This window comes from Daldinia decipiens, assembly GCF_022478715.1.
Source record: "Daldinia decipiens strain CBS 113046 unplaced genomic scaffold F4813scaffold_16, whole genome shotgun sequence".
Lineage (NCBI taxonomy): Eukaryota > Fungi > Ascomycota > Sordariomycetes > Xylariales > Hypoxylaceae > Daldinia > Daldinia decipiens.
This window is the reverse complement of record NW_026054559.1, coordinates 477,562-503,264: the sequence shown is the minus strand read 5'-3', so window position 1 is coordinate 503,264 and position 25,703 is coordinate 477,562. Positions and strand designations below refer to the sequence as shown.

The 25,703-nt window shown below is 47.0% G+C and overlaps 12 protein-coding genes across 12 annotated transcripts; 6 read left to right on the top strand and 6 right to left on the bottom strand.

Annotated features, from left to right (window-relative positions):
• Window positions 1–188: 188 nt before the first annotated feature.
• F4813DRAFT_359360 (MBOAT-domain-containing protein) lies at window positions 189–2,615 on the bottom strand. The gene is made up of 5 exons (XM_049243321.1): window positions 2,149–2,615; window positions 2,016–2,083; window positions 1,390–1,968; window positions 471–1,329; window positions 189–411 (listed from the first exon to the last, which is right to left on the bottom strand). The coding sequence occupies exons 1-5, from the start codon at window positions 2,402–2,404 to the stop codon at window positions 305–307; spliced, it is 1,869 nt and encodes a 622-aa protein (XP_049099690.1). The 5' UTR covers window positions 2,405–2,615; the 3' UTR covers window positions 189–304.
• Window positions 2,616–2,816: 201 nt separating this feature from the next.
• F4813DRAFT_359357 (uncharacterized protein) lies at window positions 2,817–4,278 on the top strand. Its single transcript, XM_049243320.1, has one exon. The coding sequence runs from the start codon at window positions 3,013–3,015 to the stop codon at window positions 3,826–3,828; it is 816 nt and encodes a 271-aa protein (XP_049099689.1). The 5' UTR covers window positions 2,817–3,012; the 3' UTR covers window positions 3,829–4,278.
• A 934-nt stretch (window positions 4,279–5,212) lies between these two features.
• On the top strand, window positions 5,213–8,113 carry F4813DRAFT_359356 (serine dehydratase alpha chain-domain-containing protein). Its single transcript, XM_049243319.1, has 2 exons — window positions 5,213–5,822; window positions 5,937–8,113. The coding sequence occupies exons 1-2, from the start codon at window positions 5,398–5,400 to the stop codon at window positions 7,657–7,659; spliced, it is 2,148 nt and encodes a 715-aa protein (XP_049099688.1). The 5' UTR covers window positions 5,213–5,397; the 3' UTR covers window positions 7,660–8,113.
• A 30-nt stretch (window positions 8,114–8,143) lies between these two features.
• On the top strand, window positions 8,144–9,007 carry F4813DRAFT_359354 (uncharacterized protein). Its single transcript, XM_049243318.1, has one exon. It carries the CDS (start codon window positions 8,332–8,334, stop codon window positions 8,677–8,679), a length of 348 nt encoding a protein of 115 aa, XP_049099687.1. The 5' UTR covers window positions 8,144–8,331; the 3' UTR covers window positions 8,680–9,007.
• On the bottom strand, window positions 9,008–11,554 carry F4813DRAFT_359352 (MFS general substrate transporter). The gene has a single exon (XM_049243317.1). The coding sequence runs from the start codon at window positions 11,029–11,031 to the stop codon at window positions 9,199–9,201; it is 1,833 nt and encodes a 610-aa protein (XP_049099686.1). The 5' UTR covers window positions 11,032–11,554; the 3' UTR covers window positions 9,008–9,198.
• Window positions 11,555–12,155: 601 nt separating this feature from the next.
• On the bottom strand, window positions 12,156–12,910 carry F4813DRAFT_359351 (uncharacterized protein). The gene has a single exon (XM_049243316.1). The coding sequence runs from the start codon at window positions 12,880–12,882 to the stop codon at window positions 12,235–12,237; it is 648 nt and encodes a 215-aa protein (XP_049099685.1). The 5' UTR covers window positions 12,883–12,910; the 3' UTR covers window positions 12,156–12,234.
• A 480-nt stretch (window positions 12,911–13,390) lies between these two features.
• F4813DRAFT_389455 (uncharacterized protein) lies at window positions 13,391–14,143 on the bottom strand (the record flags this gene model as incomplete). Its single annotated transcript, XM_049246840.1, has 1 exon — window positions 13,391–14,143. The coding sequence occupies one exon, from the start codon at window positions 14,141–14,143 to the stop codon at window positions 13,391–13,393; it is 753 nt and encodes a 250-aa protein (XP_049099684.1).
• Window positions 14,144–14,343: 200 nt separating this feature from the next.
• F4813DRAFT_72236 (glycoside hydrolase family 3 protein) lies at window positions 14,344–17,038 on the bottom strand. Its single transcript, XM_049248828.1, has 2 exons — window positions 16,732–17,038; window positions 14,344–16,674 (listed from the first exon to the last, which is right to left on the bottom strand). Exons 1-2 carry the CDS (start codon window positions 16,932–16,934, stop codon window positions 14,535–14,537), a joined length of 2,343 nt encoding a protein of 780 aa, XP_049099683.1. The 5' UTR covers window positions 16,935–17,038; the 3' UTR covers window positions 14,344–14,534.
• A 1,349-nt stretch (window positions 17,039–18,387) lies between these two features.
• On the top strand, window positions 18,388–19,188 carry F4813DRAFT_389453 (uncharacterized protein; the record flags this gene model as incomplete). The annotated part of the gene is made up of 1 exon (XM_049246839.1): window positions 18,388–19,188. The coding sequence occupies one exon, from the start codon at window positions 18,388–18,390 to the stop codon at window positions 19,186–19,188; it is 801 nt and encodes a 266-aa protein (XP_049099682.1).
• A 607-nt stretch (window positions 19,189–19,795) lies between these two features.
• On the top strand, window positions 19,796–21,731 carry F4813DRAFT_380798 (FGGY-family pentulose kinase; the record flags this gene model as incomplete). The annotated part of the gene is made up of 4 exons (XM_049245599.1): window positions 19,796–19,957; window positions 20,009–20,566; window positions 20,616–20,934; window positions 21,019–21,731. The coding sequence occupies 4 exons, from the start codon at window positions 19,796–19,798 to the stop codon at window positions 21,729–21,731; spliced, it is 1,752 nt and encodes a 583-aa protein (XP_049099681.1).
• Window positions 21,732–22,149: 418 nt separating this feature from the next.
• On the bottom strand, window positions 22,150–23,682 carry F4813DRAFT_396234 (putative bifunctional purine Ade1; the record flags this gene model as incomplete). Its single annotated transcript, XM_049247806.1, has 5 exons — window positions 22,150–22,192; window positions 22,242–22,422; window positions 22,474–22,770; window positions 22,823–23,362; window positions 23,436–23,682. The coding sequence occupies 5 exons, from the start codon at window positions 23,680–23,682 to the stop codon at window positions 22,150–22,152; spliced, it is 1,308 nt and encodes a 435-aa protein (XP_049099680.1).
• Window positions 23,683–24,317: 635 nt separating this feature from the next.
• F4813DRAFT_389450 (uncharacterized protein) lies at window positions 24,318–25,329 on the top strand (the record flags this gene model as incomplete). The annotated part of the gene is made up of 3 exons (XM_049246838.1): window positions 24,318–24,586; window positions 24,669–24,702; window positions 24,769–25,329. 3 exons carry the CDS (start codon window positions 24,318–24,320, stop codon window positions 25,327–25,329), a joined length of 864 nt encoding a protein of 287 aa, XP_049099679.1.
• Between the last annotated feature and the right edge of the window lie 374 nt (window positions 25,330–25,703).

Here is a 25,703-nt window from a genome sequence, read left to right as displayed (position 1 = left end):
ACATCTCAGGGTAAATAGTTATGGTCGGGGAGAAGCGCTAATAATTAATGACTATAGGCACTGGAGGCGTGCAATTGATAGCCCCAGAGTCTGCTAGAAGGCGGCGTCGTATCCTTGGTTGAGAAAAGAAAGAAATTGCTGAAATATGGGGTTTCAAAACGACACTGTTATCATAGGAAGTACACGCATTGAGTCGAAATTTAATTTACTAATAAGTTTTATCTTCCTTCTATCTATGAGTATCACTACAAGGCCGAGATAACAATGGATTGCAACCGATTATACCAATCACGAAAATACGAGATTAACATCTTAGGTTGATTCCTTGCCTCATCTCTGACTCTCTAATCTCGAACATTATATTGACGGTGACAAAGAATGCCATACAACTGGTGATGAGGAATGTGAACCCTATAGTATACAGTTAAATATGAGATCGAAACAAACGAGAGGGGAACGGGATGGCTTACCAGAAAAGTCTTTAAAAATACCCGCGATGATACTCTTCAGCCCGTCTACGCCGACGGCAAATCCAACCAGATTTGCCGTCATCATCATGAAAATGTTTCCTACAGCTCCGAAACAGCAGAGTATGCGATAAGTTCTAGGTCTGTTCTCCCAGGCGCGTTTTGGGAAAAGAAATCCGGCCGCCATCTCGGGTATCATGAACAAGACGATGAGCCAACCCCAGATCAGTAGATTCATCTCAATATCGTGCCAGAGAGCAACGAATGTGAAGACGAGGACGTACGTGAGCAGTGACCGGGCGGTGTCGCGAGGGGTGCGGAAGCTTGACCCTCCGAGTGGCACGTATATATATCGAAGAGACCAGCGGTAGAAGCTACGATGCCAGCTGCGCCAGAAGGCGAGCGTGCTCCAGTTGTTGCTAACGCAGCGAATCATGTTTTCGGGCGGGTCTACGCCGTCGACAAGAGACCAGAGCCGGAAGAATCGCCACGGCAAAAGCAGCTTAAGCCAGATCAGATGCAAATTGAAATAGCTAAGCAGGCTAAGCTGCGACGCTGTGTACTCGCTCCACACGGGGTTTGCTTTTGAGATGGCTTGAACGTAGTTATAGTGCAAGATCACCTCCATTGCAAGCAGGGTCAGAGCGAGGCGCACCCCATAACGTATCGTGCGCGCCGTCTCGATGCTGGCGGACTTATACCGCAACTGCGATATGAAGTCATTGAAGGTGATTATCGGACCCGTCAGGTACAGAGGGGCGTAGATGGCGTATGCAACGTAGTTCCTAAACGAGAAGTCTTTTTCCTGTGCCGGGATAGATATACGGTCTCGTTCGCTCAGGGAAGACGGGTCGACTTGTTTCTTCTTGAGGGCATCAGTCTGCTGTTAATAATTTCAAGTAGTCTACACAATAAGACTCACCTCGATCGGGCTATAACTTCTACGATCCAAACACCAGTAGTAGTCTAAGTTGAAACTAATCAGTCGCAAGATAGTGATGTTAAATAGAATCTCCCATCGACTCATGAGCCCACCGTAGCTGTCGAGCCATTGACCCCACGAAACCAGTCCATTGTCGAGAAGCGAAAGTGTGTCAGCAGGACCAGCGATTAGTTCAGCAAGATCACCAAATCTGAATCCCTTGAATATTTCATTGACAAAGAGAATGCCGACGTTGAAGATCCACGACGCAGCCGGTATATATTTCCGGGGTAACGTCGTTGCAAGTTGGTAATTCAGATGGAGGATAAAAAGGATCTTCAAGGCTGAGATCCCGTGTAGCGCAACGAGGTATATCAGCGCAAAGGCGAAGTCGAACGAAGCTCGCTGATTCAACCTCTGGTCTGCTTCTTCTAGCGTCGGTCGCGCCGACTGCCCTATCGATTTTATTGGGTATACGACCGCATTGTATACTCGGCGAAGAAGGGGATGGAAAATGAGAAGCGCCACCATATACGGGATATTACTCCGAAAAGTACCGTATTGCGGATCCGAGGTATCCTCCAAGCTGTTAGCACATGCCATCTCTCAGATCAGGGGCCTCCTACGATTTTGCGCCCGGGAATCCACCCTGGCGAGAGCAGTTGCTCGTATCTTTGATATTTGGGTTCCTCGGCTATAAATATGGTTAACCTATATACAGGCTGAAGGAAGCTCCTCCTGGAAGATGGCAGTACGTACGTCTTGAAGCATCATAGCACGCCCAGAACATGTACGGTATGATAAAACAGAGGAGGAAGCGGTATACATAATATTCCGGTGTGTTCCATCGTGATGGATTCCCCCGGCTCTTCAATTCTGCCGCCCGTTCTTTGCTAGCCACCACGTCGTCTCGCTCTTCTATAACAGTCTTGTAAGGCGTCGAGGATGGGTTCGTAAAGCGAGTGTCGAGGGTATCGTGAGTGTACATTGAACGTGCAAAAGAAATGACACCCATGGTGGGCAATGTTCAGGCAGATACGCCTGAAGCAGTACAAGCTAATAACAAAGAGACATGAAAGGAATCAGGAATCAGGAATCAGGAATCAAAACTTGCAATGTCGACGATGCACATTCGTAGGCATCACGGAATGAAGTTATGAGTTATGCATCAAGTATAAAATTGACGATACGAATTTCGGGGACCTGTAGATGGGTGGGTCTACGGGGCAGGGGGCAGGGGGCAGGGGCAGACGCGAACGCGGTTGCATCGTACTTTACAGTGGGGTGATTAACAATTGGAAACGGGCGATGAATGGAGGTACATGTAGGTAACGTAAAGGTACCTATGTACCTTGGTATAGATTACATAAGTCGGTGAAGATATACAAACAATCCGTTACTCCGCGACCTTTTCAACACTTCCTTCACATACACAAGACGTCTACGCAATATGGTAAATCCAGATATCTAGACAGCGTTTGGAAAGCAAGGAGTTTTGTCATTTTTGGAAGAGCGATCCGGAGCTGAGATCCGGAGCTGAAATCCGGAGTTAAGTCCCGATCTGAGCTGTTATTAGGCGGCAGCTGCCCCAGCGGATTCCCCTGACCTAGCTTGGGCCCAGCGATGGGAAAATTCGGTAGTAGATCAATTGCGTTCCGCCCAAAGGCATCGGCATCGTCAGCAAGACATCCACCCACCAAATACTGGAATGGGCCGTTCCGGTTCTTTGATCTTCCTCCCGAGCTAAGAGACCACATCCTGAAGCTCATTCTGCTCGACTGGGATTCTACTAGCAAGGATGCTGTCCACCTTTTCCTTACGAATAAGCGAATATACACTGAAGCCGCTTCAATATTTTACTATGAAGTCCTGCTCGATAACATGCACCTAAAAGGGACCGCTGATCCTTTCTTAGCCGGCTCACTCACTGCGGTAACCCCTCGACTTCACGTTCGAAATCTGATCATCAGGTTCTTGATGAAAGAGCAGATGTATCTGTTCGGCGAGGTGTACGGCACAGCCTTACAAGAAATGGCCTCTAGAGGGAAACTCCAGAGCCTACGACTTGAGATCGGAAGTCGTTTTCCATGCTACGAGTTCTGGGGCTACGAAGACGAACTGTTCGTCTACGATAATATTCGTGTTGTAGCCGAAAAGTGGAAGGGAATGGTGATATCGGCACCTCTATTCGTCACGAAAGAGCCGTTCCAAAACTTCCTCAAGTTTCTTGAAGAGTCCAAAATCCCCAAGATCAGACTATTCGTCGATGCCGAGGACCACTCGAAATTTTGGTGTATGTTCCATCGCCCTCACCCGTCGGGTAAAAAGTGTGAAGGCGAGTGGAGAGGTAACGCGAAGGTATTAAAGATCCAGTGGTCGAGCTTGGTCAAGGCTCTTAAAGGAGCCAAAGCTGTAGCACCAGTACAGAAGGATTGTTAACGACGGGGATCTAAGTAACGTTACGTTACCACGACGGTTATGAAGAATGAGTATACGTCTTCATGTGATTCGACATACATCAGGAGAACGATTAGAATTCGACCTCAAGGTGGTAGACGAAGGCGCATTTTTTGGTGTATCGCGAAAATTTCAGACTAGATGCTAGGATCATGATTATATGTTGAACTAGAAGAGTGTCACGAGGTGGAAGCAAACAGTAGGGAAGCAACTTCGTTATTCCGCGAGAAACTCTACCCTACCTACCTACCTACCTACCTACCTACCTACGGGAGCCTAAGGCTATACATACCCTGAACATGTTCGTTGTTCTAGATGTCTCATCTAGAATTCTGGCAAAGAGTCTGTATTAGTGTGTTTACATGACGATTAATGAATTCGTTGGGTACCTATATGACTGAACGTATAATTCAAATATACCTAACATAAGATAAGATTGACTCGATACTCTGTTATGAGGTATCCATATTATCCATATTTTATGCACTTACCTATCTACCATTATCGTAACTGCCGATCTACTTCGTTATCTCTTAGATTTCCTTATGGTTTCCCATACAAATCTATACGAGTCCGGGTATTTGCGAAGTACCTTCCTGCTTGACCGGCCGTCGAATTAAAGCACCCCGCCGTAAATTTAGATCCGGATATCTCAGATCTTCTAGCTTCCAATTGGAAACTCAAGCTCGTATTTTTGGAAATCAGCGGCACATTATTGGATTACGCTTACTTCCAACAACATTTTATTGACTGAACCTCACATTTTTCTTTCTGACGGCTAGGCCGTTCAGCCGGTCAGGTTCAAGTAAATAAAGAGTCTACACCTCATCCCAAAGTTATCCTTAACCATCAACCCAAAGTCTAACCCGATTTGGCGAAAGCTGGGACCTTGGATCCAATATTCTGATTGGTTGTATTTGACGGGGTCTGCTTTGGGGTCTGCTTTGGGGTGAGTTTTTGGCGTTTTTAATCGTTAGAATAAGGCTAAGTGCCCTATAATTATAGCGCGTTATAACCATTAAGTTCCCTGTATTATAGCGCTAAACACTTAGGTTTTAAGCGTGTTTTATTTAATTAATTCCTAATCGATTAAGAATTGATTAGATATGCGCTTACCTATTTTTTATTTTTTACTTATTTTAAAATAAAATAAAATAAAAATCAATGGTTAATTGATTAGTAATTAACTATTAATTAATTATATTAAATTTATTTATATTTTATTAAGTTTTATAATGCTATATAAAAGCGTATATTTACATAAATATAATATTAGTAAAATAATAGTTAAGTTTTGGGTGCGCTAGTATTATTATGGTGTAAAATGGTCCACATATGCCTGATTGGGTTAGACTTTGGGTTGATGGTCAAGGATAACTTTGGGATGAGCTGCGCCCTCGTAAATAAATCGTCAAGGTTCTTGAGGATATTCATTATTATTGCTATAGACACCCGGCATAATTCATTCATACTTACCTCCTATTATTCGTTCACTATTATTATCCCTATCCCTTTATCCATATTTATTGGTAATCCTTATCGAGTCACACAATGAACCGCGCAGCGGTGAAGCAGCTCAACCTGCTTCATGGTGCTGTGAGCATAGCATCACGGCGAATGACAAACAGATGGCGGCCTGGTTTAGTCGGGACGAAGCAGTCTAAATTGGAACAAGTAACAAGATGTCCGTCACATCTGCTGCATACACGATATTTCAGCGCGGCACCATCCAGCTCGGAAGCCAATAATGATGATGCACAATCGGGCACATATAGTGAAGCCGATCATGAGCACGCCGTTATATCGACATTTGATCTCTTCTCGATCGGCATTGGCCCTTCGTCGTCTCATACAGTTGGACCAATGCGCGCTGGCGGTATCTTTGTTGCTGATCTAGCCGAGGCCGACTTGCTTGGCAAAGTGCATAAGATACGCATCTCTATCTATGGTAGTCTTGCGCTCACGGGCGAGGGCCAGTAAGTAATTTATCTGTTTCGTATTTAGCCATCCCAGGGTCGAGTTGGTTTCTGGTTTCTCGTTTCTCTGGTACTGTCAGGTTAGGGGTCTTAACTAACATTAGTATTGAATAGCATGACACCATCTGCACTGCTACTAGGCCTCGAGAGTGCAGACGTAGAGACTATTGACACGGCCTATGTACCTACTCGTTTTACGCAGATCAAGGAAGGTAAAAAGTTATTCTTGGGCCACGGTCTGGCAGAAGGTAAAGGTAAAGAAATCGACTTCGATTATGAGCGCGATTTCAAATGGGAATGGGGAAAGAAATTACCCCTGCATAGCAACGGAATGCGCTTCATGGTATTCGATGACCAAGGCATGCTTCTGGCAACCAATGACTTCTTTAGCGTTGGCGGGGGTTTCGTCGTCAACGGTGCACTTTCGACAGCGTCCACTGCCGCGGAAGCAAGTGAATCTGCGGATCAGGCTTTGGCTGATACCAAAGACCTTCAAGCAGAAAGTACTAGCGGACACCCGGCTGACTTGGCGGAGAATTTATTTTACAAAGAGATTAAGCGAGCAAATGCGGCGGGAGACCGCAGAACCGGCTCTGAGATCAAAGTACTCGATGGCGACTCTGCTGACGAGTCGAAGGCCGTTACTAGCCCGGAGGCGGCCCCTACAAGCTCTCCCATCTCATCTACAGCATCAGGATCCGAAGCCGTTGGGACTGAGCCCACCTCGCAACAACCCCGCTACCCATTTCGCGACGCGAGGAGTCTACTAGCACTATGCAATAAGCATAACCTTACTATTGCGCAATTGGTGTACGAGAACGAGAAAAGTCATGGGTACACGGACGACGAAATCTATAGAAAGATTATGAGCATCTGGGAAGTCATGGATAATAGTATACTAGAAGGGGTTCAAGCACCTACCGATGCCACACTACCGGGCTCGCTCAAGCTACATAGACGGGCGCCAGGATTATATAAACGACTGACAAGGGGCCTCTATCCTTCTCATACTCAAACTCCTAGCACAGCCGACCAGCCAGCTCAGTTGTCTTCCCCGAATAGCGACAATAGCAAGATATCATCCACAGTTACGAGTATATCCTTGTCCCCGAAGCCAAAAACGCTGGCACTAGGAAGCATTATCAAAAAAGGCCCTAAGCGTATGGTTGGTTCCGTCTATCATCCAGTCATGCCGTCGCCTCCACGTCGTACCACATTTCCTGCTATGGACTATTTAACCGTCTACGCAATTGCGGTCAACGAGACTAATGCAGCCGGGGGCCGGATCGTGACAGCACCCACTAACGGTGCTGCGGGTATTATCCCGGCCGTGCTCAAGTACACGGTCGAGTTCATTAGCGATGACCCAGAGCGCGACGTCCTCACTTTCCTTCTTACAGCGGCAGCGATCGGCATGCTATATAAGCGTGGTGCCACCATCTCGGCGGCCGAGGGAGGCTGCATGGCTGAGGTCGGCGTGGCCTGCTCGATGGCAGCTGGAGCATTCGCGGCTTGCATGGGTGCTAGCCCCGAGACGATCGAGCAAGCAGCCGAGATTGGTATCGAGCATAACCTTGGTTTAACATGCGATCCCATCGGCGGGTTAGTTCAAGCTCCATGCATCGAGCGCAATGCTCTAGGCGCTATCAAAGCCATCTCAAGCGCAAATCTAGCCCTCAGTAGCGAAGCTAGCGCGTCAAAGGTTAGGCTTGACGATGCTATCCGTGCTATGCGTGTCACCGCTCAAGGGATGCGAAACGAGTTCAAAGAGACAAGTCTCAGCGGATTGGCTACGAGTGTACCGCTTAACATTCCTGTCAGTGTACCTGACTGCTAATGTACACTCGTCGCTATCGCTATTTAGCTAGGCATATACGGCGTAACTATGTCATTAAGGAGTTATCGGTTATATCGGTTTCCTTTTACCATTATTATTTGCGATTAAATATTTCACGCCGTGTCTGCGCAATAAAAGGGAAAACTTGATCGGGAGCAAGCGGGCCTAGAGGTGGAAGATACCCGCTCGCGATTTTCAAACATATAGAGGTGTGCGTAAGTAATCATACCGGAGTTTAGATAGGGCATTCGTCCTCGTAGGCAATAGACGTGATGGTTTAGATTTAATAGAAGGCAACTGACTTTGTTAATATGAGATAGGTCAACTAAGATGTCTTAAAGTACGTGTACATAGTAGGTGCAGACGGTGGTGTAGTACCTAACCTAGGTTAGGTAGATAGATAAATGAAAGTCCTACGCCTGTGTTAGGTACTAAGTTTGCTCATAATCATGCGTTGCTAGGGGCGGTGCAGCAATAGGCATGTCATGTAAGGCTTTATAAGTCAGCCCCCTTGGCAGTCTCGGCTCCGCCCCCATCGATCCTATATTATATATATTACGACTTACCCTTTTACACGCCAGACTTAGTATACTTGCTTCATCTACTTATATCAGCCTCTTCACAGGTACCTAACTTACAAAGTCGCAGAGAGCATAAAAACAAAATCAGAACATGTCTATCCCACTTAACAACTTAGACCGCGCAGACGACGGCCACGGATACGAGCGCGGAAAGCCGTCCTTTGAGTACGATCAGGAATCGACATCCACCGAGGTCGAGGAGCAGGAGCCGTTTATTAGTCTCTCCAAACAGAACACTCCGACCCTTGAGTCCCAGGAGACAAGTGTGGAAGAACCCACCATGCGTAGCTCGCTTATGAAGCTCGGAAAGGGGATGGGGACATTTATCGGATATGTATTGATTTTGGGCTTGTTTGCTGCGGCTGTTTTAACGACCGTGTTTGCCTTCATGCGGCTCGTCGTCGCGCTGTGGCAGAAGATCGGCTTGATACCGAGTTAAGCGAAACTCCCCTCCGGTCCTATATTGAACCGTATGCTGTCTTCTTTTCCGTGTCGAGAGACTTACTGGTCATCGGCGCTGTCTAACGGGTTCTACGGCTGGGAACGCGGGATGATAATAGTGTGGCTACCTAGTTAAGGGTAGTGGTAGATCAACGACTCTCCAAATTCGGCGATGCTACTGAGGGTCGGAAGAGAGGATGTACACCCCTTCGGCTTTTTCAATGCTTCTCTAATGACCTGAAGCTTTTACGTCATGGGAATATTCCATCGATTAACCGGCAGCCCGAGGGCGGATTGTATATTAACAGATTAATTTATTATATACATCCCTTAATTATAGCAAAATTTGGGTATCGATGTGTAGGTCGTAGCCATGAGTAAATACTTTTATAATCCTCTAGATTTTATGTATCATCCGATCCTAAATACCCTTAATGCCCATCAAATCCTGAATTCTAGTGTCCCATCATATCATCTATCGTGAAATTCACACCTATTAATATAAGAAAAATCTGCGCTATTGGGTGGTCTTTTCTGTAGGGTTATCGCCCTCGCCATTTCGTCGTAGGCTCTGAAGGCCTGTTTTATGTTCGTGATGCTGAGTGCTGAGCTGTCGCTGGCTGATAAATGGACTGATGAGAAGTCCTACCCCGGCGAAGGCTGCGTACATAATGTACATCTCGCGCAAGCTATTCCAGTAAGCTCCGCGGGCTATTTCGCCCTGTATACCGGGCAAGGAGGCTACGAGGCCAACATTACCACCTGCACTCCCGCCGGAGAGCTGCTTGGCTAATTCTGGTCCAAGCTGAGCAAGCAGAGTCGGGTACTGCTTCTCCATTCCGTTCTGGAAAACTACGCCGCCAATAACTACGGATATCGACGTCGAGAGTTGACGGACGAATCCGAAGGTTGATGTCACCGCGGCGATGTCGCGGGGTTCGACGGTCGTTTGTAAAGCTATGAGCGGTGATTGGAAGTTCGGTCCTACACCTATACCCGCAATAATTTGGAATATGATTATCTTTGCCCAGTTCGCCTGAGCACCGAGGTCGATGAATAGCCCGTATCCAAGAGTCATGAAAAACATACCGAAGATGATGGCTGGTAGGTATTTTCCCGTCTTCTTCATAAATAGACCCGAGCCGATCGACATGAACGAAAGCGAGAGCACGTACGGGAGCAAGTAGACACCCGAGAGTAGCGACGATGCACCTAGGACTGCTTGAAAGTACAATGGCAAATAATAACTTCCGGAGATGAAGACAACACCGTGAAGCAAACAAACGCCGAAAGTCGATATGTTCTTCCCAAACTGAAATAGCCGAAGCGGGATGACAGGGTACTTGGCATACCACTTCTCGACGGCGACGAACAGGCCGACCGTGACTATGCCGAACACGATCAAACATATCGTCGGCGCCGAGTTCCAGGGGTACGTGACGCCACCAAATTCTAACCCGAACAGGAACATAAGAGTGCCGCCGACGATGAGAAGACTACCCAGCCAATCGATAGCAGCCAAGCCCCCCCGGGCAGACGTGCGCGGATTGTGTAATTTAAGCACGAATAAGAGGACGAAGAAGCCTACGCCACTAATAGGCAAGTTCACGTAAAAGCACCAGCGCCAGGTGACCTTGGAAGTAAAAACACCACCCAAGATAGGACCGATCGCAGAAGCTATAGCCCAGACCATACCAAAGAAAGCATAGTACATGCCACGCTTGCGGATAGAGAACAAATCACTAACACAGATGTTAGTGAGCACGACGATGCCGCCGCCGCCGATGCCCTGGATGGCACGGGCGGCGATCAGCATGCCGATGTTAATACTTAACGCGCATATCAGCGAACCGATCCAGAAGATGGCGACAGCCGCCAAGAGCACCGGCTTGCGACCCCAGATATCGCTGATCTTTCCCCAGCTGGGGACCGTGGCGCTGTTTGCCAATAAGTAAGCCGCGCCAATCCACGTGTAGCCGGCCGGCGACTGGAACTGCTCGGTGATTGTAGGGATGGCGGTAGTGACGATGGTGACGTCGAGGGCGGCGAGGAACAGCGCTGAGCACAGCGCGAAAACAATAACGGTCGTCTGAAACTGAGTGCGTCCTGCCTCAGGCTCTGCAGCTTGAACAGCAGGGGCAACACCTTCGGATGGAGAATTATCTGGTTTGCCTACGGCTGGAGTAGCGGCAGCAGGCGCATTTCCACCCCTTGAAGAGTCTTCGTCCCGCGCGGTGCTCGCCGAGGAGCTCCGGCGCGTGTTATGACCAGATGGCTTCGCGCCCTGCTCTAGGTCGTCGAGTTTCTCGCCGTCGCGGACGTTTAGCGTGGCAGCCTCATGATCCGGCATGATCCCGACGCAAAACGGTTAAAGGCGTGCTCAAGCAGATCTTCGTTGATGCTGTCTTCTGTCAACGAATGATGTATGCCCAGCCAGTTGAGAAAGCAAAGAGAAAATTTATTATCTCCGAGCCGGTGAGCTGTGTATGTACTGTATAATATACAAGGGCGTATAAGAGCGGGGCCGGGGAGATGAGATCTATGGTTAACTGGTCGGTGATGAGATCGATGACAGTCTACGTCCTCACCACATTTCAGCGTTGCTAAAAGGAATATTTGGAGAGCAAGTCCATGACATATGATGATTATAAAATTATAATTATTTATGTGGCCGACCGAGATACGCTTGGACTCTGGACCCAAAACGACGGGTTCTCCAGCTAGGTAGGTATATGCAAACTCCATAATACAAAGAAAAAAAAACCATTTGCTAGGAAGGAGGCCTCGCTTAAGCAAAGGATTGGTAATTCTCCTATATTCGGAGCACTAATGCGAAGAGGCGAAAGAGCGAGGAGTACTTAATGAAACCCGGTAAAAACATCAAAGGGGTTCGGGCTGGTGCCGGGGATTATTCTGAAAGCGAGAGCGGCTAAATATGGAGCCAATGACGAAAGTCTCTGATTGGTTAAACCGGCATAAATTGGTGAAGAATTCTTTGCCGGCCGGCAGCTTAAGGTTCTCCATCTGATAAGCACGTCCCTTGTCCCTTACATACAGTACCTATACATAGGTACGTACCAACTTACGTAGTAGAAGCCAGAGTCTGACAACAAATAACAATTCATCCCGAGTCATCGTCAAGTTGGCTTTGCGTAGTTGTGTACATGACTCTCTTCGTTTAGTTTTACATTTAGTTATCTTCCTCTTTCTTCGTCTTTACCCTATACTTAATAGTGTCTTGACAGTGTTGAGTTTATTGCAAGTCATGAGATTTCAAGTCAACTAGAAGTCTAGAACCATCAACAAAACCAAATCAGTTCCAATATTACCCATAGTTAAGCTTATTTGCTGTATCACGTTGCCTACTACCAACTTCATAAAGAATCAATTAAGAATCAATTAAGAATCAATTAGGTAACCTAGGTAGTCATCACCGAAACATAGGATCTATACTTGGTTTAGATGGTAGTTGTACACAAGTGTATAATGAGTTATAATATCTGATCTAAAGCTATTATTAAAAGAGTCGAAATGTATTAATTAGGTACCTAACCTAGTTAGTAGGCTCTCTATACGCCATGTCCGCCTTCCACACATTAACAACATGGTTGATACGATCCCTCACAGGAGCGTGTTTTTTATAGTCCCGCATCGCATCCCACTGCATATACATCAGGACGTGCATGAGCAGCCACGTGGCGTCGCATGGGTTAGCCTCCCCGAGCCAATACGCGAGGTTTCTCGGGGCATCGTCCGGGTTTCTAAGTCTTGCCAGCGTTCGGAGGATGAAGCGGGCGTAGAAATGATTGACGTTCCAATCCTCCCGGGGCGGAGGCGCGCGCGAACCCCAGCCGGCGTGGGCGATCTTGTGGACCGCCTCCCATTCGCCAACCGGAAGGTCCCAATTTCCTTCGAGATACGTCTCGGCGAATTCGACGAAGGCGTCGAGAAGCGCCGGGTGCGTGAATAGGTTCTGCATCCGCTGCTTGGCTATCAAGCCGTCGCCGAGGCCGAGGAGAGATGCTAGCTCGCCTGCAGCCGCATCTAGGTGCGGTAGCTTCTGTTTGTAGACAAGTCGGACTTGATTCTTAATCTCCTCGGGGTCGTCCATCCAAGGCAGAAGTACTCGTCTATCATTCGCCTGCCATGTGTTCTGCTTCTGCTGGATGCCAGCGTCTTGTGTAGACGTGTTAGAGCTCATTTTGTAGTATATTCACAGTGTTACTTGATTCATATACAATCGGAATTCCAACGTCCTCCAGCAACGCTGTTTATATACCTATAGGCTCTTTGTCTCTCGCCGATTCTCTAAATACTACCCAGCTTCTTTATTGGTAGTTATTCTTACTTTTGACTTCTTACTTTTTATTGAGTCCCTTGTCTGATTGTGAGTCTTTGATGCTAATAGAATAGACAATTGCATTTTTATAATAATGTTAGGGGCGTAGCTTAGATATTTGTTTCTAATTCTCATGACTACTTGCCGTGGGATTTTTAGAATATAGCATTCAAAGACGATTCGCTTGAATTGCAATGCAATAACTAAAACTATAAACTCTTACTTCAAACCTTGGATGAAATGCGCCCAAGACCGTGTCTCCTCTCGGTATCCGTAAAGGCATTCTTGAATCGTTCGAAATGCTGCTTCGTATCAAGCCAGACAATCAGCACTAACTGAAGTAATATTATAAGGGCTAGATACACACAGCTTAGGAATGGTATTTGTTCAAAGCCTCTATCTGAATATACCTCTCCTTTGCCTTGGGGTCAACTTCAATACCTTCCTTGTTCTCCATGTATGCAGCGTCAAAGACTTTGGGGTCGCCGTCTAGAAGTGCCTTCACGTGGGTCTGATGTTCAAACTGAAGTTTAAGGTATAGAAGAAACGCTGCCGTCCATTTGTCCGAGCTATCCCAGGGCTTATAGAACGGTTGAACCGAGCCGAGAAATTGGGCATAAGTCTTTTGCCATTCCATCCAGTAGTCATTTCCATCAACGAACTCACCCTCGTCAACGACGTCGCTCTGGATGTGCTCCCGATGGTTAAGAAGTCTTAAGATAAACGCAACGGCATAGTCAAGCGGTCGCCAGATTTCCTTATTTATCCATACCTTGGGCCTGATAAACATGTAATCAACGATCGCATCAGGTCTTGTGAAAAGAACTTGCATTCCATCGACAACTTCCTGCCACGTCGGAAACGCGGCAAGCGGATATTCCATGAGACATTGGTCTATGTAATCCGACCTAGCCGACTCATATTCTGGGGAGTCGTAGAAATAAGCAAAGTCTTGGAGAGTCCATTCCACCTCTCGCCACTGGCTAGGTGGAAGGACGCGGTCTGCTTGGCCATATGCTCTAAAGTAAAGTGATGCCGAGCCTCGTGCGAGATCATCTTCCATGTTAGCTTGGAGTGTTTCCCAAAATGGGACGCTTAATTTAAGGTGAGGAGGTGTGGACATTTTGAGATTCAGTTACCGATATTGTCTGTAGATTCTGCGATAATAAGGTCGATGTGGCTTTTATTGAGGGTTAGGAGCAAGATAAGCACGTTTAAATACTCTATCCATGACTTCATTGTGAGTTAACTAAGCAGAACAGTGAGAGGACAATATCTGCTGTTCATACCCATCAATGACACCATGTACTGGAAATAAAGACGCTGATTATGAGTACTTGGAATTTATAAAGATCTGGATAGATACTATAGCTAAACTATCTCTTTCGCCAATAATGGGTAACTTAAGTAGGTAGCTTCGAAAATAGCCGCTAACAGCACTTCCAGCACTAAGAACTTTACGACTCCCGCCCCTATGAGTTAACTTAGAGAGCAGAATCACGTACCAGAGCTACTCATTTCGGCGTATATTTCTCGTGCCCATTACCTTCCCCAAGGTCAGCCGGCGGCTGTGGGAACTCGATCAGCACTTTAGGATCCCCAGTCAACTCGAAATAGGTCGTAGCCTGTGTCGGAACGTCGAGCAGAAAATTATAAGTTCCAGGGTACAAGATGGTATTTCCTCGTTCGTCCACGCGAGCCAAGTCCCCTAATGTCAAGCCCAACTTGGCCTCTTTTGCCTCTCCCGGCTCTACTCCCTTAACACGTGTGTATGCGGCAAGCTCCTTGATCGGGTAGGGAGCAGGCCCGTATTCTCCAGATAGGAAAGCTAAGGCGACGAAGTCCGAGGTCACGTTTCCGGTGTTTTTAACGGAGATTCCTACAGTCTCGAAGGGACAGAGGTCCAAGTATTTCGCGCTACACGCAGCGAGCAGCTCGTTGATATTGTATGCTTTCCCCGCAAAAGCATCAGATGCGAATGAGGGTTCGAACGTAGTGTAATGTAAACCAAACCCAAAGGGCAATACGGCCTCATCGTACCACTTATACGTTCTTCCAGGATTTGTCTCGCTCGGCCGAAGACTCATGTCCGTCATCGGAACCTGATCTACGTATCCTACAGGGTACATAGTGGTGGGTAGTCGGCCAGCTGGCGCCGTCTTACCAGTTAAAACCTCAAAGACAGCCGTGCCTCCATCCTGACCGGGGAAACCCGTCCATAGAATAGCGTTGACATTATCATCACTAAGGAGCGGCGAGTCGTCATTTTGATCGCCTAGCTCGACGACGATCAATGGCTTGCCTAATGCGCTAAGTTTCTGGATCAAAGCAAACTGGGCGCTAGGCCAAGCGATAGAGAAACGGTCGAGCCCCTCTGCTTCTATCGTGTTGTCGTTCCCACCAAAGTATATCACGATATCTGAGTTATTCGCGGCTTCTAGAGCGGCCCCGGTCCACGTATCCGGGTCTGAGGCGTTCTGGTTGATAGGACCGGTAGCATTTACTGCGTGGAGTCCAAGTTGCTGAGCTGCTTGCAGTGGTCCGTGAAGATAAGATGGCAGCCCAGAATATCCGCCGAGCATAACAGAGTTTCCAGCGTCCGACCAAAAACCTATCAAAGCCACTGAAGTGGCATTGTCGACCTTTAGGGGTAAAATCCCATCGTTCTTCTTTAGTACGATGCTTTCGGCGGCGGATCGAATGGCAAGAGCTTGCGATTCGGGGGTGTTGACATCTTTCCAGGATAGAGACCGGTATGGAGTAGCATCTGGGGGATCAAAATATCCTGCGCGGATAAGTCCTTCGTACAGACGTCGAAGTGCTTGGTCGATAACTTTTTCTGGTAGTAAAGTTTGATTCCATGCCCCGTTGATATCGGTGGTGCTGCCGACTTCACAAATATTATCCGTTCCGGAGATCAGAGCTACTGCTGCCGATTGTGCTGCCGTGGTCGTATAGTTGTGATCCTGATGGAAGTTTAAGATAGCATTGCAGTCGCTGACAATGTACTGGCTCTCATCGTTCCACTCCCAAAAGTCGCGAAGGACTGTCTCCATTAAATATGTAGAAGCGCAAGCGGGTGTTCCGTTGACGGCATTGTAGGAGCACATGATGGATTTTACCTTGGAGTCCCGCGCGCACTGCTGGAAGGGAGGGAGGTAATATTCTACCAGATCCTGCATTCCGACGATCGCGTCAAACTCATATCTCTCTATGCCTCCCCAGTACTCGAGATCGTACGCCGCATAATGCTTGCAAGTCGCTATCACTTTTGTGATGTTCTCGCTGCCTTGTAGGCCATCTATCAGGGCCTTGACATAACCCTTGATGCGAAACGGGTCCTCGCCTGGCGTTTCGGAACCTCGCCCCCACCTTGGATCCTTATAGGGGTTAATGTTCGGCGTCCAGTAGTCGAGGCCTGCATGTCCCGAATTACTGTATGCTCGAGCTTCGGTGCTAATGACTTCGGCTACAGCACGAACTAAGTCGTCGTCGAATGCCGCCGACAACAGGATCGGGATAGGGAAGGAGGTGGCATAAGAAAACTCCCCCGACTGTGCAAACTCCACCCCGGGAGAAATTCCGACGCCGTGAAGGGCTTCGTTCCACCAGTCGTAGGCGCCCAATCCCAGACGCGGCGCCCCTTGGCTCTGGCTAATGCTATGTTAGTTTCGAATAGGGGATTTCTTTGTACTCTTAGGGATGCCTCACTCCACGAGATTAAGTAATTTCTCTGTAGTATTCCAAGCACTTATGAGAGCTGCTGCTCTCTCCGAGGGGCTAGCAGATGTGTCGCAGACAAGATTCGCCGTCAAGATCTCAGGCCCATTAACGCAGTCGGGGAAAGTCATCTTCCCCAGCGCCTGGGCGCTGAGGAGCGAGAGAAGGGCTAACGACGTCGCTGGACGCTTCATGATGCTTGTCAGAGATACGCCTTGACTGATGGCATACGTAGAGTGAACGTCAGAAGTAGCAGCTTCGCTGCTGTATAGGAGCCGTGCAGTAGTATGAATCTACTAACCAACGCTTGACCTTCTATCCTTTTACGAAGACGCTGCGCGCCCGTTATATATCTCTATTCTACGTAGATCTCTACCCAATTCATACTAGGTTCACTTGTCCCCTGGCAATGCTACTTCTCCAATATGGAATGGAGACTGCTAGGATAGAACCCATGAGTCGTGGTGAACGAAGCTGCGTTCTCAGCTCGCCATTTTCAAGCTTGAAAAGCTTGGACAGTTCGCTAGGCATATACGGAGATCACGAGATATCTCCAGCTAAGCATTCACTCAGAAAACAGCCTACCGAATGAGCTGTATCTAATAATTCTAATTCTTAGAAGATGAGCCGCGTAGTTGACGTACCTGATTTTGTAGTGGCGCCAGTATGGGGTTATATTTTTTGACGCTATTCTGCCCAGGATACATAATATCCGCCCCCCCATAATATTGGGGAAAATACGACATGAAAAAGGGACTTTACGTAGGATTGGCACATTTACCCCACAAGAATCGGTGAAATTTAACGTTCGATATCACCATCCCCTGCATGCTCCGCGTGAGTTTCTTCCGGTGTATTTAGCCGGCATATTTCATGGGACATCAGACCGGGGTATGAGTCTAGTCGTGACAGTCGACGTGGTCACCGCTTAGAAAAGGAAGTTAAATAAATGCTGGGCATGAAATGGCCGAGATACTTTTAGTCAGGAACATAAAATCGTGAAATAACGCATTGGGGGCCTCTAGCTAGGGATATCTATTTCGATTAAATGAAACGTGGTTGTCTGAATCAGGATTTCCAGGTTTCTGGGACTTTGCGTATGCTCCATAGGCAGTCTATTCTAATAGGTTCTCACGTTATGACTTCTTCATAGCAATTTTCTTTATAGCAATGCCTTTCTATATTCGAATTCTGGTTGCTTTGGAACGCTGGGTAGCAGCAATTTAAATATACTAGTCCAATAATATATATGTTGTAACTATATTCCTTAAACACTCATTTTCCTTCTCCCATCCACTACCTCATAGGAAGGAATGCGGTCAAGCGACGGGCATTTGCTTCGATCTTAAAGCAATACATATCCTAATTCAGATAACTTCTCAAAGCATACTAACATTTAAATTGCATTAATATATTCCACATGGGGATCCTCAATATAGAAGGGAACTACCTCCGCATGAAGTACGGCATATTACTTGGGGGTTTCTCCAATATTTCCGTCAAGAATTGGCTATATTGCTATTTAACGTCAGTAGCTCCCACCACACCCACTTTGTTAACTTCATACGACTCTCCAGAAGATAAAACAGTATCCCCCGAAGCTATAGCAGTGGAATATCCTTTGGCGAATAGTAGAGAACTTTCGCCATGTTTAGACTGAGCACTAGACTGGCCGTCGCGGCTATCACGATTCTAGCGACTGGTGTGACTTTAGCTTCAGCAGAGTGTACTCGCGAAGGACTACTGGCTGCGGCAAATAGTTACATCGCCGCTCAAACCAGCGGAAGTATCGACGGGCTCAAGTTATCCGCCGCCAACTTTACCTACCTGCAGAATAACAAGGCATCGGACATAAAGACTGGCGTGCTAAGCCAACCTTTGAAGATAGACCTCAACAGATCTACAGCAGACACGGTAGCGTGTGCGAGCTACACAATGCTGATCTCGACGACCGGCTCTAAGCCATACGTAATCTCGACGCAGATTCGGCACCAGGACAACGACACCAGCTCGATCGCCTTGATCGACACTATCGCAGCGACGACGGGCGCTCTATTCTTCAACGCCCAGAAGACGTTAGGATACATCCAACAGGAGAACTGGGGAACGCTCGAGGAGGGGCAGAGAGTTAGTAGGGAAGAGCTCAAGCGCGTGGGGGACGCGTATCTGGATATGTGGACTGATGCTAAGGCTGCCGACTCCATCCCATGGGGCACGGACTGCGAGCGCGTCGAGGGATCTCAGTTAACGCGGCCTTGTGGATCGACGCTCCCTCACGGCGGAAGCCAGAAGCCGAACGGCAACCGGCGGTACGTGATTGATGAGACTATGGGGTCCGTGGACGTCCTCTGCTCTTTCGACTCGCTCGGGAACATGCCGGATTCTCACGAGGTTCGACTAGAAGGTGGTAAAGTCAAATATGTTCATACTGTTACAGTTTTACAGTGATTAGGTGTGAATCATGGTTGTCACGTGGTACCCCACATGTATATTAAGGCTAGATCCTCCCGCTAGTTGGAAAGCTTGCTTTTCCTCTGTAGAGGGACCAATTTTTGAAGCTAGTGAAACCTCACTACTTTGTGTTTGCCCTATTGGCTGAAGTTTGCCCGACTTACCGACTTATACAAATAGAGCTTTATGTAGTCTAAAATCAGGTACGTACTCTTTATTAGAAAAAGAAAAAAAAAACCTAAGCTAATATCACTACCTATTCGTTATGCTACAAGGTGTTTTTTTGCAACAAATTTCTATAAAGTTATTAAAAAGTGTAGTTACATCATTATGTCTTTTAACCTTAGCCACGCCGCGATTAAAGGGCGCCACAACTCGATACTGAGACAGCGCCAAAGCGCTAGGTAATAATCCAGCAATTCCGCTACAGTTTTACCTAATCGTACTCTCTATAACCGAAAAAGCCGTCTTACATAATATTGAATAGTACCTTTGGTAGGTAGCTATCGCATCCACATTTCTTATTCTTACCATCATCAAGTCCATATGTGGTTCCTATGATTCATTCCCCATTACAAAAAAGTAGCATCGGGCCGGATGCGAAATGGACAGCGATCATGGTCTCATATACCGTTCCAAACACCATCATATCGGTGTGGACGTCGGAACAGGTTCCGCCCGCGCCTTAATCATTGATGAGGACGGGAGGTCAGTTGCTTCAGCATTCAAAGCTATAGACGAGTGGCAGCCACAACCAGACATACACGTGGGTCGTCTGCACTCTGATCGATGATTATTCTAAAGCGATTCGTTCTAGGAACAATCCGTTAGCAACATATGGGATAGTGTGTGCTATGCTGTAAATAAGGCTCTGTCGCAGAGTGGGATTCAACCCGAATCGGTACGCAGCATAGCATTCGTCGCAACTTGCTCGCTTGCTATTTTCACCCACGACACTAATGAGCCAGTAGCTGCTGGTGGAAGAGAGAGTATCGACAAGGACCACAATGTCATCCTGTGGATGGACCAAAGAGCTAAGGTAGAGGCTGAGGCTATCAACAAGACGCAGCACGAGCTCTTGAAATATTTTGGCGGCTCGGTGTCAGTTCTTATGGAGTTACCTAAGATATTGTGGTTGAAGCACCACATGTCTGAAGCCGACTTCGAAAGGTGCAAGTTCTACGACCTCAATGATGCGCTAACGTATATCGCCACGGGAAACCAACTATTTTCTTGCACTGAAATTTGTACCCGAGACGCATTGCATATTGGTGTGGATGGCACGGCAAAAGGATGGAGCCGAGAATTTTTGGAGGCCGTGCAACTCGAAATCCTAGCTGCAGACGATTTCAAAAGAGTCGGAGGAGTGTGTCGAGTAAGTTGAAATGCGGACGCTCTTTCTTACGTCCCTAACTCTCTAATAGCATGGAAGAGTACCTCCAGCTGGTACCTCGGCGGGCCATCTTTGTGAAGAATCTGCTCGTGATCTTGGTCTTAAGCCAGACGTTAAAGTTGGAGTCGGGACGATTGATTCATACTCGGGATGGGTAGGAACAGCAGGGTTAAGTTTTGACGGCCAGCAAAATTTCCCTCTGCATTCGAGGATGGCCGTAGTCGCTGGTACATCCGCATGCTACATAGTCGCATCGCGAAAATCTGTGTTTGCGGAGGGTATATGGGGCCCTTACCAAGATTGGATCTTACCGGGGTACTGGATGTCTGAAGGTGGCCAGGTGGCTACAGGTATGTGTTCCTATGGTGTTGCGACTTATAGAACTCGTTCGAGGCCCTCTGCGGTGAAGAGACTAATATAAGACGGTGTTCTAGGAATGCTACTTCAGCATGTCATTGAGGTACATCCAGCATATGATGCTGCCTTGACATTGGCCAACAACTCGGATTTGAGCATTTACAACTTCCTTGATAGACACCTTGAACACATGCGATCCAAAAGCGAGGCACCAGACATATCCTACCTCGGACGAAACTACTTCTATTATGGCGACTTGTATGGAAACCGGTCGCCAATAGCCGATCCATCCATGTCTGGATCCGTGGTGGGACTGACGGGAGACAAAAGCATCGACAACCTTGCTATTCAGTATTACGGCGTCCTGGAGTTTATTGCCCTTCAAATGCGTCATGTAATATCAATAATGAACGAAGCCGGGACTGAAATCAATTCACTCTTTATCTCTGGGTCCGTCGCTAATAATGCTAACCTGATCAGGCTAATTGCAACATCCTGTGACATGCCAGTCATAATCCCCAGACAAGCAGGCGCTGCAGTTTGCTTTGGAGCCGCTATATTGGGGGCCACGGCCACCATGAAGACTCCCACCGGCGGCACAGGTAGCTTATGGTCAGTCATGCAAACCCTTAGTCAACAAGGGGAGATTCAGGAGCCAGAAAAGAACACCTTATTGAAAGACATACTTGATGTCAAATATATTATCTATCTAGAGCAATGTGAAAGACAAAGGGTCTTTAGAGACATGGTTGAAAAAGCGATTTCAAGTCATCTAGAGCGCCCTGCTTGATAGCTTGTAAGAGGCATATAGTCGATATCGTTATCTTGAACTGCCGAGATTAGGTATTTCTCCTCATTGAGCTCCGGCTGGAAAAGCCAGGAGTTTAATCTGGACTGGCTTGCTTGTTCATTTATACTTAAATCAAGGTCCGGATCAACTAAATACACTCACAAGAAGATGTCACACAACTGATACGTACTATTAGGACGTTGGTATATATTGGTCCTGAAATAAGTACGACTTTATTTCTGATCAGGTAACTGGGTAGTATTCGAGAGAGTTTTCCTTGTTTCTCTTCACTCTCACTGGCCAATCTTTAGTGACTTCATCAATACACTTCCCCATTTTCATATTGCCATGGAATTCTTGATTGAATGCAACCCCTGGCATCACCATAGATAGCAAGGAGTAGAGGTATTAGTGATTTTTAGGAATGAATAAGTGCTCTGTAATCGGAGAAATTAGGTAGTCTGCACTTGACTAGTAGACATTTAAATCAGATTGCAAGCTTGAACATACCTTGCCGCAATATCCTTCCGATAATGCATACCACGAAATGAAACCGATGCTACGCCCTCATATGCCGCATCTAATGCCTCTCGAAGAGTATCGCGAATCACAGCACATGTGAGAGGTTTTCCGCCTCCAGTAGTGAGCTTTCCATCCTCCATTCTAGTCTGGCCATGAAAGAAAACGGCATCTAAAATTGCAATCAGTATGGCTATCCAAAGATTATTCCGAGGTTTCTCACCAGAACCTGTATCTCTCATCTCAATCACTTCTCCGCCATGATCAAGGTCGGGGTCAGGATAGCCCTCCCCCGTCATGACTACATTGCAGGCAAATCCAGGAACCGTATCAATGTGTACCTGGTCCAGCGTTCCATTGATGCACGCGAGCAGAACCTCTGCAAAATCAGTTTCATCGTCAAGAAGTAGTACCATGGACTGCATCTCTGGTTCGCCGAAGCGGACGTTGAACTCTAAGACTCTCGGTCCCGACGATGTGAGCATGAGTCCGGTGTACAAACACCCAACAAACTTGAGACCTATTCTTCAATGAGCCCGAAAGTAGTTGACGCTAGAACAGGATGTTCATACCTTCGAAAAGGAGTCCTTCTAGGGCAGGCTGCACTATGGACTTCTCGATTTCCTTCATAAGAGTCGGCGTGACAAACGGAGTTGGACCATAAGCACCCAAACCTCCGGTGTTGGGACCTATATCACCATCGTACATGCGTTTATGATCCTGCAGAGTAGGGAAAGTCCACGTGTGTCCATTGCAATCGCTGAGAGTAAGAATGCTAACTTCCGTTCCTTCAAGGTACTCCTCGACGACTAGAGAGCTTCCAGCCTCGCGTCCGAACTTTTGGTGCACTAGAATATCGTCGACTGCTTGAAGTGCCTCTTCCTTTGACGATGGAATGATCGAGCCTCGACCTCCAGCGAGACCCGCAGCCTTGACCACGACTGGGTATGGCACTTGCAGTATGTAGTCCTTCGCAGCTTCGACTCCTGCAGCCGTGAAGCTCTGGTATCGGGCGGTAGGAATATCGTGTCTAATCATGAAATCTTTGGCAAATGGCTTGGAGACTTCGAGCTGGGCTACTTCTTTGGTACAAGCAAAACAAGCGATACCGGCTAAGGCAGAAAGGTAATGTTAGCCATCTGCGCGAAAAGTGAAGTAGGTAATAACGGAATTTAAACGGCTTACTGCCTCGAAAGTAGCCCTCGATATCGTCTACAAAGTACTGTACAGCACCGGGAACCACCAAACCTATCCCCAGCTCTTTGGCTAGAAGAACCACACGGGCAAAATCAGATACTGTTACATTAGTGATGTTCGTTGCTTTGCCAAGCATAGCGGTGCCGGCATTTCCAGGAACGACATAAACGTGCTCTACGGTTTTAGATTGACATAACTTCCAGGCTATTGCGTGTTCTCGAGGACCGGAACCCATGATAAGAACTCGCAGAAGGGATTTTGGTGGCATGATTGATATTGCGTGAAGAGAAATAATACAAGAATATTCCGACGTCCTTGGGGATCACTAGTCAACGTAACCACCTTGTTTTTTATATCGGTAAAGATTATTTTATATCACTTGATTGTAAACGAAGTAACCCGGTCTATACATTCAAGAATTATATAAAACGGATCACTAATACATATCAAATATTAATTCAGTAATGAAATATTTTAGTATATTATTATTTTGTAAAAAGAAAAGGGGTATTAAGGCTATAATTTCCCTCCGTATTTCAAACTGCAATCCCGAGATTCACCGAAACACGGGGTTTGAATTTATTAAGATAATGATAAATGTGTGTCTGTTGTACGACATATAATCTTACGGGCCACGCATTACGTGGCGTGAGTAGCACCATGAAGCCCGTATATTTAATATATTGAAGTCTCAGTTCAGCTGAGACGACGCCTGCATACATTTATTGATGTTACTGTTAACTGTGCCCATTAAATACGTCAAGGTCGTAGTATTAAACGCTTAAGCCGCAACGTAAAGGTATAGACAGAGCCACGTTGCTTCCACCACAAAGCTTTCATCCTTTACACGTTAACTTTCCATAGCCCGTCATGTCCACCGCTCTCTCTACAGTAACCATGAGTACTGGAGTACAAGTCCCAGTTGCTTTACTAGACACTCTCGATCTCAACCAGCTCGAGATTGGGAATGTAGGCGAGATCAAAAGACTACTACGAGCTGCACAAGGCCATGGCTTGTTCTACCTCGACCTGGGCAATTCTGAACAGGGACGAAAGGGACTTCGCAATCTGCAGGACGTCTACTCGACTACCCAGCAATACTTCGACCAACCTCATGACCTGAAAGTCAAGGACATGAGGTTGGATCAGCGCCCAGATCAGGATCGAGGTTGAGTATTGGAAACCCCTTTGTTTGAGATCTCCGCGCTGATAACCTACTAGGTATAAGGATGGCGGCTGCGATGAGACCTTTGAAGTATTTGCTCTCGTCCCTTCTTCTATCTATTATTTAAAAGCCCACTGACAATTTTATTTACGGTAGATGGCATATGACGAGCTTGTGCCAGGAACCTGCAACCTACCCTACCTTCTACGAGAGAGCGAAGAGAAACTTCGAGAGTTCAGTACCAGTATGCACACTGCCTGCCTCACTATGCTGTCCTGTCTCTCGGATGGTCTGAATCTACAAGGCGCAGATCGCTTTGAGTACTACCATAGACCAGGCGAGATCAGCGATAGTGGTCTAAAGCTTGTCTATGAGCCGTCCTTAGAACGGCTGGAGAATGTAAAAGAAAATAAGCACACAGACAGTGGTACGCTGACTCTGCTTTTTTACGATCTTTGGGGTCTTCATGCGGAGTTGGCAGAAGGGTGGGCTTTTGCGCCACCAAAGCCTCCATTAGCTCTTGTTAACGTTGCGGACTCTCTAAAACGTCTCTCGAGGATGAAGTTCCATTCTCCTATCCATCGGGTAACTCAGCCAACGGACGGGTTTGAAAAGAGGTATTACATATCTTACTTTCTTCGACCAGAACAGCAACTAAAGATGTCCTGGATGGAGACTGGCGAAGACGAGGCAATTGCACCCGCTAGTACTTTCTGAATTTCTAAAGCTTGAAGTGTCGTCTCTGACGGGGATAGCTTCAGCCCCTTATAGCCTAAGGATATACTGCAATCAATAGACTGTAACCAATATTGCCTTTCTGCATTGTACCTACTACTTTTTCGATTGATTGGGAACATACTCAAAAGTCACGGTCATGTTCTCTTCGTATATATTGAAAATGCAGGTCTATTAACGGTTTTCTACCACATATCATTTTTCCTGTGACTCGTTGCTCATTCGTACGTGCACCATCGTACATTCCATATTGCCGAGTTTAGCTACGAAATTATTCCACGTTTCAGTGCTAGCTTTTGCCTCCTCGCTCCTTAAGTTCCTTTTAATACAACCTTCTATATTATTCCCACCGGATC